This window comes from Dryobates pubescens, chromosome 13, assembly GCF_014839835.1.
Source record: "Dryobates pubescens isolate bDryPub1 chromosome 13, bDryPub1.pri, whole genome shotgun sequence".
Lineage (NCBI taxonomy): Eukaryota > Metazoa > Chordata > Aves > Piciformes > Picidae > Dryobates > Dryobates pubescens.
In genome coordinates this window covers 21,578,821-21,590,749 of record NC_071624.1, presented here as the reverse complement: position 1 = coordinate 21,590,749, position 11,929 = coordinate 21,578,821, and the positions used below count along the sequence as shown (strand labels likewise).

At 61.2% G+C, this 11,929-nt stretch overlaps 1 protein-coding gene across 1 annotated transcript in view; it reads left to right on the top strand.

The window, feature by feature from the left end:
• Nucleotides 1-3,892: 3,892 nt before the first annotated feature.
• Nucleotides 3,893-11,929, top strand: part of DTX2 (deltex E3 ubiquitin ligase 2) — a 40,175-nt gene continuing 32,138 nt past the window's right edge. The window contains 1 exon segment of the mRNA XM_054166410.1: nt 3,893-4,249. Within this exon segment, the coding sequence (XP_054022385.1) occupies nt 3,940-4,249 (310 nt within the window). The 5' untranslated portion in view covers nt 3,893-3,939.

The following is an 11,929-nucleotide window of genomic DNA, read 5'->3' as shown; positions in this document are numbered from 1 at the left end:
TGTGGTGCCAGCCTGGCCACCTTCTGTGTGGGCCAGGACCCACTGCTGCCATCCCAGTGGGGAGAAAGGGGATTTTGTCACCTGTGCCCTTTCAGGCAGTGTCCCTGTGTGTGTGACTGTGGTGGCTCTCTTCTGGGATGCTCCTTTCCCAGCTCCTGCTGGGAAGGAAAAGGATTCACTGACTGCCTCCAAAGGGCCTCCCTTAGCTCTCCTGCTCTGCTTGTGGCTGTGGGATCTGCAGATGAGTATTGGTGTCAACAGCCTTGGGGTTGGAGAAGGTGTTGGGTCTGTGCTTGGGGTTCAGAGCCCCTGCTGGAGGTGGGTGGGACAGAAAACCCTGCAGCCCTCTTTGACTCCTGCTGGTGTGAGTGTGGGCATGCTGCTGATCCCTGAGGAGCTGTGCTGCTCTGAAACCTCTCATGGGAGGAGCTGGGAGAGGCAGGTTCCATGGAATCACAGCAGGGCTTGGCTTGGAAGGGACCTTAAAGCTCAGCCAGCTCCAGCCCCCTGCCATGGGCAGGGACACCTCCCACCAGCACAGCTTGCTCAGGGCCTCAGCCAGCCTGGCCTTGAACACCTCCAGGGAGGAGGACATCCACAAGCTCCCTGGGAGCTCCCTCAGGTTGCCCAGGGAGGTTGTGGATGTCTTCCCTGCAGATGTTCAGCCCCAGAAAGCCTCCCCTTGAACACCTCCAGGCAGGGCACAGCCACAGCCTCCCTGGGCAACCTGTGCCAGAGTCTCCCCAGCCTCACTCTCAATAATTCCTTCCTCATCTCCAGTCTCAGTCTCTCCTCTCACAGCTCAAAGCCATTGTTCCTCACCCTGGCACTCCCAGCCCTTGCCCAAAGTCCCTCCCCAGCTCTCCTGGAGTCCCTTCAGGTACTAGCACCTCAGTTTCAGGTGTCCAGTTCTGGGCTCCTCAGTTTAGGAAGCACATTGAGATACTGGAAGGTGTCCAGAGAAGGGCAATGAGGCTGGGGAGGGGTCTGGAGCACAGCCCTGTGAGGAGAGGCTGAGGGAGCTGGGGTTGCTTAGCCTGCAGAAGAGGAGGCTCAGGGGAGACCTTCTTGCTCTCTGCAACTCCCTGAAGGGAAGTTGTAGCCAGGTGGGGGTTGGTCTCTTCTCCCAGGCAAGCAGCACCAGAACAAGAGGACACAGTCTCAAGCTGTGCCAGGGGAGGTTTAGGCTGGAGGTGAGGAGAAAGTTCTTCCCAGAGAGAGAGATTGGCCATTGGGATGTGCTGCCCAGGGAGGTGGTGGAGTCCCCATCCCTGGAGGTGTTCAAGAGGGGATTGGATGTGGCCCTTGGAGCCGTGGTTTAGTAGTCAGGAGGTGTTGGGTGACAGCTTGGACTTGCTGATCTCTGAGGTCTTTTCCAACCTCATTGATTCTATGATTTTTTGGCTTTTAACTTGCTGCTTGGAGCAGTAGAATGACCAAGCTGGGCCCCTGGAGGTGCTCAAGGAACCTGTGGCCAGGGCACTTGGGGCCATGGTTTAGTGGCCATGGTGGTGCTGGGCTGATGGTTGGATTGGTTGATCTTAGAGGGCTTTTCCAAGCCAAACAACTCTGTTTTCATGATTAGGGGAGAAGAAATCCCATGGCAGAGGTGGTTTGCAGAGCCAGGGTCTTCTCTTGGAATAAGAGAACAAACCACTCTGTGAATCTGTCAGATAATGAAGACAGACTGGGGGAGAAGAGAAGAAGGAGGAGGAGGAGAAGGAGGAGGAGGAGAGGAGAGGAGAAGGGGAAGAGAAGGGAAGAGGAAGAGGAGGCTCCAAGGAGACCTAATTGTGGCCTTCCAGGATCTGCAGGGGGCTCCAAGAAAGCTGGGGAGGGACTTTTGAGGGTGTCAGGGGGGGATAGGACTGGGGGGGTGGAGCCGAACTAGAAGTGGGGAGATTGAGATTGGATGTGAGGAAGAAGTTGTTCCCCAGGAGGGTGGTGAGAGCCTGGCACAGGCTGCCCAGGGAGGTGGTGGAAGCCTCCTGCCTGGAGGTGTTTGCAGCCAGGCTGGAGGTGGCTGTGAGCAACCTGCTGTGGTGTGAGGTGTCCCTGCCCATGGCAGGGGGGTTGGAGCTGGCTGAGCCTTGAGCTCCCTTCCAGCCCTGATCTGTGACTCTCGGTGCTGTGGAGCAGTTTGCCACCAGAGCTGGAGGTGCTGTGTAAGGACCTGAGAGCAGTGAGGTGGCAGTGCCCTGCTGGCTGCAGGCAGTGGGGGCTGTGTCTGCTCTGCGCTCAGTGCCTGCCTGCAGCCTGCCAGCCCCAGGGCTGTGCCTCTCCCAGCCGCCCGGCCTGGCAGCTCCCTGCTGGTGGCAGCCTCCAGGGGAAGCCACCCCCTGCTGCTCTGCCTCTTGGGAGGCCTGAACCTCTCCATTCCACGGGGAGGAAGCCCCCAGCTCCCTGCTGACTGCGGGGAGGTAAGCTGCAGCTGGTGATGTGGGACCTTAGAAGGGAGCAGGCGACTTGGTGCTCCAACAGGATGAGCTCTGCTCCTTCCCAGTTGGCTGCAGCTGCTCATGAGCACCACCCTGGGCATCTCCAAGGGGTCTCTCTGGCCTCCAGGCACTAAGACAGATGGGCTGGGCAGGATTCCTTGCAGTGGCACAGCAGACAAGGAATGCTAAGTATCATACCTCTGGGGTCTCTCAGACAGGCTCACAGCTCACGGGAGGTTAGGGGTTGGAAGGGACCTCCAGAGATCATCCAGTCCAAGCCCCCTGCCAGAGCAGGAGCATAGAATCCAGCACAGGTCACACAGGAACACATCCAGATGGGACTGGGAAGGCTCCAGAGAAGGAGACTCCACAACCTCTCTGGGAGTTCCTCCTCATGCTGAGGTGGAACCTCCTGTGCTGCAGTTTCCATCCATTGCTCCTTGGCCCATCCCAGGGCACAGTGAGCAGAGCCTGTCCCTGTCCCCTCCCTCCTGACCCCCAGCCCTCAGCTATTGATAGACATTGATCAGATCCCTCTCAGCCTTCTCCTCTCCAGCCTGAACAGCCCCAGGGCTCTCAGCCTCTCCTCCCCAGGCAGTGCTGCAGTCCCTTCAGCATCCTTGGAGCCCTCCCTTGGGCTCTCTCCAGCAGATCCCTGTCCCTCCTGAGCTGGGGAGCCCAGAGCTGGAGGCAATATTCCAGGTGTGGCCTCTCTAGGGCAGAGCAGAGGGGGAGGAGCAGCTCCCTGGCTCTGCTGGCCACACTCCTCTTGATGTCCCCCAGGACCCCCTTGGCCTTCTTGGCCCCCAGGGCACATTGCTGTCCCATGCAGAGCTTGCTGCCCACCAGCACTCCCAGCTCCTTGAGCAGATCTCTGTCCCTCTTGAACTGGGGAGGAGAGAGCAAAGACATTGATCAGATCCCTCTCAGCCTTCTCCTCTCCAGCCCGAGCAGCCCCAGGGCTCTCAGCCTCTCTTCACAGGGCAATGCCCCACTCCGTTCAGCTTCCCTCGGTCTCCTCTCCAGCCTGCACAGCCCCAGGGCTCTCAGCCTCTCTTCACAGGGCAATGCCCCGCTCCGTTCAGCTTCCCTCGGTCTCCTCTCCAGCCCGAGCAGCCCCAGGGCTCTCAGCCTCTCTTCACAGGGCAATGCCCCGCTCCGTTCAGCTTCCCTCGGTCTCCTCTCCAGCCCGAGCAGCCCCAGGGCTCTCAGCCTCTCTTCACAGGGCAATGCCCCGCTCCGTTCAGCTTCCCTCGGTCTCCTCTCCAGCCCGAGCAGCCCCAGGGCTCTCAGCCTCTCTTCACAGGGCAATGCCCCGCTCCGTTCAGCTTCCCTCGGTCTCCTCTCCAGCCTGCGCAGCCCCAGGGCTCTCAGCCTCTCTCCAGCCCCTGCAGCATCCTCACGCTCGGCTCGCTCTGCTCTCCGTCTCTCCCTGCAGGTTCCCGGGCGGAAGATGTTGTGAGGCCAGGCGGCAGAGGCTGCCCGCAGCTCGGGGAGGGCGATGGCCGCGGCGGAGGCAGCAGCGAGCGGCTCGGCGGGGCCGGGGCCGTCCGGGGCGGCTCCGGGGCAGGGCGGCGGCGGCTCGGCCGTGACCGTGGCGGTGTGGGAGTGGCAGGATGAGCTGGGCCGATGGAGACCCTACCCGGCCGGCGTCTGCGGCTACATCGAGCAGCAGTTCCAGGCGTGCCAGCAGCGGGGCCGGCGCTCGGGCACGGCGCTGGGCGGCAGCATCCCGCTGGGCCAGGCGGACCCGGCCCTGGCTCCCTATGTCATCGACATCCCCAGCCTGACACAGTTCCGGCAGGACACCGGTGAGGAGCGGCCCCGGCCGGGGGGTGGCTGCTTGGAGGTCAGAGGGAGCTGGCCTGGGCAGGAGGGAGCTGCAGAGCTCTGCTGAGCGCTGCCCTGAGCGGCGATGTGCTGCAGTCAGAGAGTCAGGGGGGGTTGGGTGGGAAGGGAGCTCCAGAGCTCACCCACTCCGAGCCCCTGCACCCAGCAGGGACATCCTCCACCAGAGCAGGCTGCTCAGAGCCCTCTCCAGCCTCACCTTCAGTATCTCCAGGGCTGGGGCCTCAAGCACCTCCCTGGGCAACCTGTGGCGGTGTTCCAGCAGCCTCCTGGGGCACAACTTGTTCCTCACATCCAATCTCAGTCTGCTCTGCTCTCATTTCAACCCACCCTGGTCCTGTCCCTGCAGGCCTTTGGGAACAATCCTTCTGCAACCATCTTCTAGGCCTCTATCAAGTACAGTCCAGCTGGAGGCCTGTAGCTGGTGGTGTTCCTCAGGGGCCAGCACTGGGGACAGTCTTGGTGAACATCTTCATCAGTGACCTGGATGAAGGCACTGAGTGGAGACTCAGGCAGTTGGCTGCTGGCACCAAGCTGGGAGCAGTGGCTGACAGCCCTCAGGCTGTGCTGCCATCCAGAGCTGGCCAGGCTGCAGAGCTGGGCACAGGGAACCTCATGGAGCTCAGCAAGGGCAAGGGCAGGGTCCTGGCCCTGGGGAGGAACAACCTCCTGCAGCAGCACAGCTGAGGGGGGACCTGCTGGGAAGCAGCTCCAAGGAGAAGGAGCTGGGAGTGCTGGGGGGCAACAAGGTCCCCATGAGGCAGCAATGTGCCCTGGTGGCCAAGGAGGCCAATGGGGTCCTGGGGGGCAGGGAGAAGAGTGTGGCCAGCAGGGCAAGGGAGGTTCTCCTGCCCCTCTGCTCTGCCCTCCTGAGGCCACATCTGGAGTGCTGGGTCCAGTTCTGGGCTCCCCAGTTCAAGAGAGACAGAGAACTGCTGGAGAGAGTCCAGGGCAGGCTGCAGAGCTGCTGAGGGGCCTGGAGCAGCTCTGGGAGCAGCAAAGGCTGAGAGCCCTGGGGCTGAGAGCCTGCAGAAGAGCAGCCCCAGAAGGCAGCTGAGCAATGCTCAGCAAGAGCTAAAGGAGCTGTGGGGGGCAAGAGGCTGGGGCCAGACTCTGCTGAGTGGTGCCCAGGGGCAGGCCAAGGGGCAGCAAGGGGCACAGGGTGGAGCCCAGGAGGTTGGATGTGAAGAGGAGGAGAAAGTTGTTTGTTGTGAGGGTGCTGGAGGCCTGGAGCAGGCTGCCCAGAGAGGTTGTGGAGTGTCCTTGTGTGGAGAGCTTCCAACCCCCCCTGGGCATTGTGGTGCTGGGCAAGCTGCTGTGGGTGCCCTGCTGGAGCAGGGGTTGTGCTGGATGAGCTCCAGAGCTCCCTTCCAGCCTCTCCCTGCTGGGGATCTGGGATGTCTCTGTTTTTCTTGCTGCTCCCTGGATGTTAGCCTGTGACAAAGTCACTGCTGCCTGGCATGAGTCTAGGCACAGGCAGCAGCATCTTCTCTCCTCATCGTGGCCCCTTGGATCTCAGAGCTTGGGAGCCAGAGCTCTGAGAGCTGCAAACTTTCTTCCTGCCCCCCACTGAAGACCCCACACATAACAAGGCCTTGTTACAATTCAGCCCCTCCCAGTTTGCATCCCTTGTTCCCTCTGCCTCTGCAGTGCCAGCTGCTTTCCCTTGGCACACAGCCCTGGGAGAGCTGCAGCCCCCACAGAACGTTGTGGAGCTGCAGCAGAACATTCCTCATCCTGTGCTGTGCCAGGCTGCCCTGCTCCTCCTGGGGAGGAGTCACAGCAGGGCTTGGCTTGGAAGGGACCTTCAACATCATCCAGCTCCAACCCCCTGCCATGGGCAGGGACACCTCCCACCAGCACAGGCTGCTCAAGGCCTCATCCAGCCTGGCCTTGAACAGCTCCAGGCAGGGCACAGCCACAGCCTCCCTGGGCAACCTGTGCCAGAGTCTCCCCAGCCTCACTGCAAAGAATTTCTTCCTCATCTCCACTCTCAGTCTCCCCTCTCCCAGCTCAAAGCCATTGTTCCTCATCCAGGCACTCCCAGCCCTTGGCCAAAGTCCCTCCCCAGCTCTCCTGGAGCCCTTCAGCTACTGGAAGGTTGCTCTGAGGTCTCCCTGGAGCCTTCTCCAGGTTCAACAGCTCCAACTCTCCCAGCCTGGCCCCACAGGGGAGGTTCTGCAGCCTCTGATATCTTTGTGGCCTCCTCTGGAGCCTCTCCAGCAGCTCCAGGTCCTTCTTGTGCTGGGGGCCCCAGAGCTGCAGGGGGGCTCAGAGCAGAGCAGAGGGGCAGAATCCCCTCCCTGTGCTGCTGCTCTCCCTGCTCTGGCTGCAGCTCAGCACTCAGCTGGCTCTGGGCTGCCAGGGACCACTGCTGGCTCCTGGGGAGTTTGTCACCACCTGACCCCCCCCAAGGCCTTCTCCTGCAGGCTGCTCTGGAGCCACTCCTCACCCAGCCTGGATTTGTGCTGGGGATTGCCCTGACCCAGGAGCAGGACCTTGCCCTTGGCCTTGCTGAGCTTCATGAGGTTGTCATGGTCTGAACTCTGCAGCCTGTCAGGGTCCCTCTGGATGGATCCCTTCCCTCCAGTGTGTCAACCACACCACACTGCTTGGGGCCCTCTGCAGCCTTGCTGTGGGTGCCTGGGTCCCAGGTCCTGTGTCACTTACAAGGGTGCTACAGGCAGGGCCCAGGGGCAGGGCTGAGGCTCTCCTTCTCATTCCCATTTGTGCCTCCTGGGCTCAGCTCTGGAGCTGCTGTGGCCTTCTTCCTACCCTCTCTGCTTTTGGGCTCCAGATGTGCTGAGCAGCTGGAGCTCAGAAGGGGTGGAATGTGTGCTCCTCATCCCTGGAAAGTCCAGGGAGATCCCCAGTTACCCCCTGGGAATGCATGGCTGCTGTGGGCAGTGCTCTCTGCAGCACTCAGCCAGCATGGCCCAGCCATGGCCCAGCCTCAGCCCCAGCTGGGCACCAGGCTGGGCTCCTGCCAGGCACAGCCATCAATGAGCCCTGGCTGGAGCCAGCTGCAGGCCTGGGCAAGTCCTGCAGGAAAGGGAAGTGGTTGGAGCAGATGCAAGTGGTCAGCACAGCTGCCTCCCTCTGCTGCTCCTCACATGGGGACCTCAGGCTGAGTGCTGCCTGGCAGGGCCCTGGGTGAGGAGCTCTGGAGGCCTTGGCAAGCTCTGCTGTGGGCTGGGGAGCAGCTGGCAGCCCTGCTGCAGTGTGGCTGTGAGCAGGACAGAGTGGGGCACCAGAGCTGGCACCTGCCCTGCTCTCACAGAAGGCTGGAATGGGCTGGGTGGGAAAGGACTTGCAAGGCCACCCAGTCCCACCCCCTGCAGCCCCCAGGGACAGCTGCAGCCACAGCAGGCTGCTCCCAGCCCCACACAGCCTGCCCTGCACTGGGGCCAGCCCTGGGGCAGCTCCCAGCTCTCTGGGCAGCCTGGGCCAGGCTCTCCCCACCCTCAGCACCAAACATTTCTCCTCCTCTCCACTCTGGATCTCCTGGGCTGGATCAGACCTTTCAGATCAGGGAGTCCAAGCCTTACCCCAGCCCTGCCAGGGCTCCACTCAGCCATGGCCCTCAGCACCACATCTGCACAGCTCTCAAACCCCTCCAGGCCTGGGGACTCCACCACTGGCCTGGGCAGCCTGGGCCAGGCCTGGACAGCCCTCAAGGGGAAGAAATTGTTCCTCATGCCCAAGCTAAGCCTCCCCTGGGGCAACCTGAGGCTGTTTCTTTATGTCATGGTGCTGCTACCCTTGAGAGGAGAGCAGCTCCCACCTCACTCAGCCTCCTTGCAGGAAGCTACAGGGAGCCAGAAGGTCTCCTCTCAGTCTCCTTTTCTCCAGATAAACAACAGCAGTTGCTCCCCAGCCCTGCTCTCCAGACCCTTCCCCAGCTGCCTTGCTCTTCTCTGGCCCTGCTCCAGCCCTCAAAGTCCTTCTGGGAGTGAGGGACCCGAAACTGAACCCAGGATTCAAGCTGTGCCCTCCCCAGTGCCCAGCCCAGGAGGACAATCCCTGCCCTGCTCCTGCTGGCCACACCACTGCTGCTCCAGGCCAGGCTGCTGGTGACCTTCTTGCCCACCTGGGCACCCCCTGGCTCATCCTCAGCTGCTGCCAACCAGCACCCCCAGGTCCTTTTCCCCCAGGCAGTTTGCAGCCACTCTGCCCCCAGCCTGGAGCCCTCCTGGGGTTGCTGTGCCCCAAGGTCAGGACCCAGCCCTTGGCCTTGTTAAGCCTCACCCCACTGGCCTCAGCCCATGGATCCAGCCTGGCCAGGTCCCCCTGCAGAGCCTCCCTGCCCTCCAGCAGGTAATGCTGCTTGGTCTTGGGTGAGTGGTACTGGCTTGTGTGATCCCTGGAGGTGTTCCAGAAAGGTGTGGCCATGGCACTTGGGGCCATGGTTTAGTGGCCATGGTGGTGCTGGGCTGAGGTTGGACTTGAATGATCTTGGAGGTTGTTTCCAACCCAAAGAATTCTCTGATTTTTCCCTGGGATGAGCTCTGTGGCTGAATGGTTAGGATGGGATGGGATAGGATGGGATGGGATGGGATAGGATAGGATAGGATAGGATTAACCAGGTTGGAAAAGACCTTTGAGGTCATCCAGTCCAACCTCTCACCCAGCACCATCTGATCAACTAAACCATGGCACCAAGTGCCTCATCCAGGCTCTTCCTAAACACCTCCAGGGATGGGGACTCCACCACCTCCCTGGGCAGCACATCCCAAGGGCCAATCTCTCTGTCTGGGAAGAATTTCTTCCTCACCTCCAGCCTAAACCTCCCCTGGCACAGCTTGAGACTGTGTCCTCTTGTTCTGGTGCTGGGTGCCTGGCAGAAGAGACCAACCCCCACCTGGCTCCAACCTCCCTTCAGGGAGTTGGAGAGAGCAAGAAGGTCTCCCCTGAGCCTCCTCTTCTCCAGGCTGAGCAACCCCAGCTCCCTCAGCCTCTCCTCACAGGGCTGTGCTCCAGACCCCTCCCCAGCTTTGTTGCCCTTCTCTGGACACCTTCCAGCAGCTCAACATCTTTCCTGACCTGAGGAGCCCAGAACTGAACAGGACTCAAGGTGTGGCCTAAGCAGTGCTGAGCACAGGGCACAATGACCTCCCTGCTCCTGCTGGCCACACTGTTCCTGCTGCAGGCCAGGATGCCTTTGGCCTTCTTGGCCCCCTGGGCACACTGCTGGCTCATGTTCAGCTGCTGTCCACCACTATCCCCAGGTCCCTCTCTGCCTGGCTGCTCTCAGCCACTCTGCCCCCAGCCTGTAGCACTTCCTGGGGTTGCTGTGGCCAATGTGCAGCACCTGGCACTTGGATGTGTTCAATCTCCTGCCCTTGGCCTCTGCCCATCTGTGCAGCCTGGCAAGGTCCCTCTGCAGAGCTCTCCTGCCCTCTCACAGCTCAACTCCTGCCCCCACCTTGGTTGATACCCCAAAGTCTGACTCCTGGCTCCTCCTGCAGCATCAGGGCTGCACTCAGGGGGATGCTGCCAGTGGGCAGCTCTGTGAGCCTCCCACCACAGGCACCTGTGTGACCCCTGGCACAGCTCTGCTCCCCCCTTCCAGTGGCCCAGCTCTGGGCAGAGCTCTCTCTGTAGGGCTTGGGTTCACCTTGAGCCTCTGGGAGCCAGCAGCCTGCTGGCCTCTGCCACGTGCTGGAGAGAAGAATCCCTGCAGGAAACATCCCCCTGGAAAAGAGAGCAAAACAAAGGAGGCAAATCATTCAGCTGCTGGCTGACTGCTGCTCCTTGGCTGCTGGACAGACAGACTGGCTCTTCCCAGGAAGGCAGGGAGAATAACAGGAAGGCAGAGGGGCTGGGGGCAGTGTCCCTGGTGCTGGGGTGGACACAGCTGTGCTGCTGGGCAGGATTAGGCCTGGCCTTCAGCTGCTGCTCCAGGGAACATTAGCTGGAAGCAAGCACAGAGGAGCAGCAGAAGTTGTCCTCTCACCACAGCTGTTTGCCCACCCTGGAGAGGAATGCTGGGTTCCCTGCCAGCCTGGGGGGAGCAGGGGAATGTTTTCCCAGCTCATGGCTTTGCTCTTGGCTCCTCACAGCTCTTCCCCCTGCTGCTCCTGGAGGGTGTGAAAAACACATCCTGCTCACCAGCTTCTCAAGCCCTCTCTGTGCTGATTTTAGCTTCTCAGCTGCCAGTGGAGCAGGGCCTGGGCCCAAGGGGTTTCTGACACTCCATGGTAGTCCTCTTCCTCCTGGGAGCAGCTTCCCTGCACTCAGCTCTGAATGTGGGGCATTTCTCACCACCTTCCTTCCAGCCTGCTCTCACCCCCAGCCCTCCTCCTCTCCAGGAGGTCACCCCTGATCTTGCCCACCCTTTGAGGCCAGAGGGTTGTGTTTCTAAACCTTGGCAGGAGCTGCTTGCTGGACAGGAGCAGTTGTTGCTGGTTTGCTTTGGGCTGTTTCTGCTCCCCCAGGTAAGCTGTTAGGATCCAGGCAGCCCCAGGCAGCCCCAGGCAGCTGGCAGATGACACCAAGTTGGGCAGCAGTGTTGAGCTGCTGGAGGCTCTGCAGAGGGACCTGGCCAGGCTGGATCCATGAGCTGAGGCCAGTGGGATGAGGTTCAGCAAGGCCAAGGGCTGGGCCCTGAACTTGGGTCACAACAACCCCAGGAAGGCTCCAGGCTGGGGGCAGAGTGGCTGGAAAGTAGGTTGGCAATGGGGGGATCTGGAGGGGCTGGTGGAGAGCATCTGGAGGTGAGCCCAGGGGGTGCCCAGGTGGCCAAGAAGGTCACCAGCAGCCTGGCCTGGAGCAGCAGGAGCAGGGCAGGGATGGTGTCCCTGTGCTGAGCACTGCTGAGGCCACCCTTTGAGTCCTGGGGTCAGGTTTGGGTCCTCACTGCAAGAAGGACTTTGAGAGGCTGGAGCAGGGCCAGAGAAGAGCAACCAAGCTGGGGGAGGGTCTGGAGAACAGGACTGGGGAGGAGCAGCTGAGGGAGCTGGGGGTGTTGAGCCTGGAGAAGAGGAGGCTGAGGGAGACCTCATTGCCCTCTGCAGCTCCCTGAGAGGAGGCTGGAGCCAGGTGGGGGTTGGGTTCTGCTCTCAAGGAACAAGTGACAGGACAAGAGATGGCCTCAAGCTGCACCAGGGGAGGTTCAGGTTGGATATTAGGAATCCTTTCTTCCCAGCAAGGGCTCTCAAGCCTTGGCCCAGGCTGCCCAGGGAGCTGGGGGAGTCCCCATCCCTGGAGGGGTTTGAAATCTGCAGCTCCTGGGGAGTGCAGCTCCTGTGTGCAGCTTGCTTGGCCCCATGGAGCCATCAGCACAGAATCAGCATGGTTGGGAAAGACCTTTAAGACCCTCGAGTCCAACCATTATCCAGCTCCACCAGGGCCACTGCTGCACCATACCCTTGGGCACCACATCTGGATGGCTTTAAACCCCTCCAGGGATGGGGACTCTGCCACTGCCTGGACCAGGCTTTGACATCCCTCAAGGGGAAGAAATTGTTCCTCATGGCCAACCTAAACCTCCCCTGGGGCAACCTGAGGCCATTCCCTCTTGTCCTGGCTCTTGTTCCTTGGGAAAAGAGCCCAACCTCCCCCTGGCTCCAGCCTCCTCTCAGGGAGCTGCAGAGAGCAATGAGGTCTCCCTCAGCCTCCTCTCCTCCAGGCTGAACCCCCCC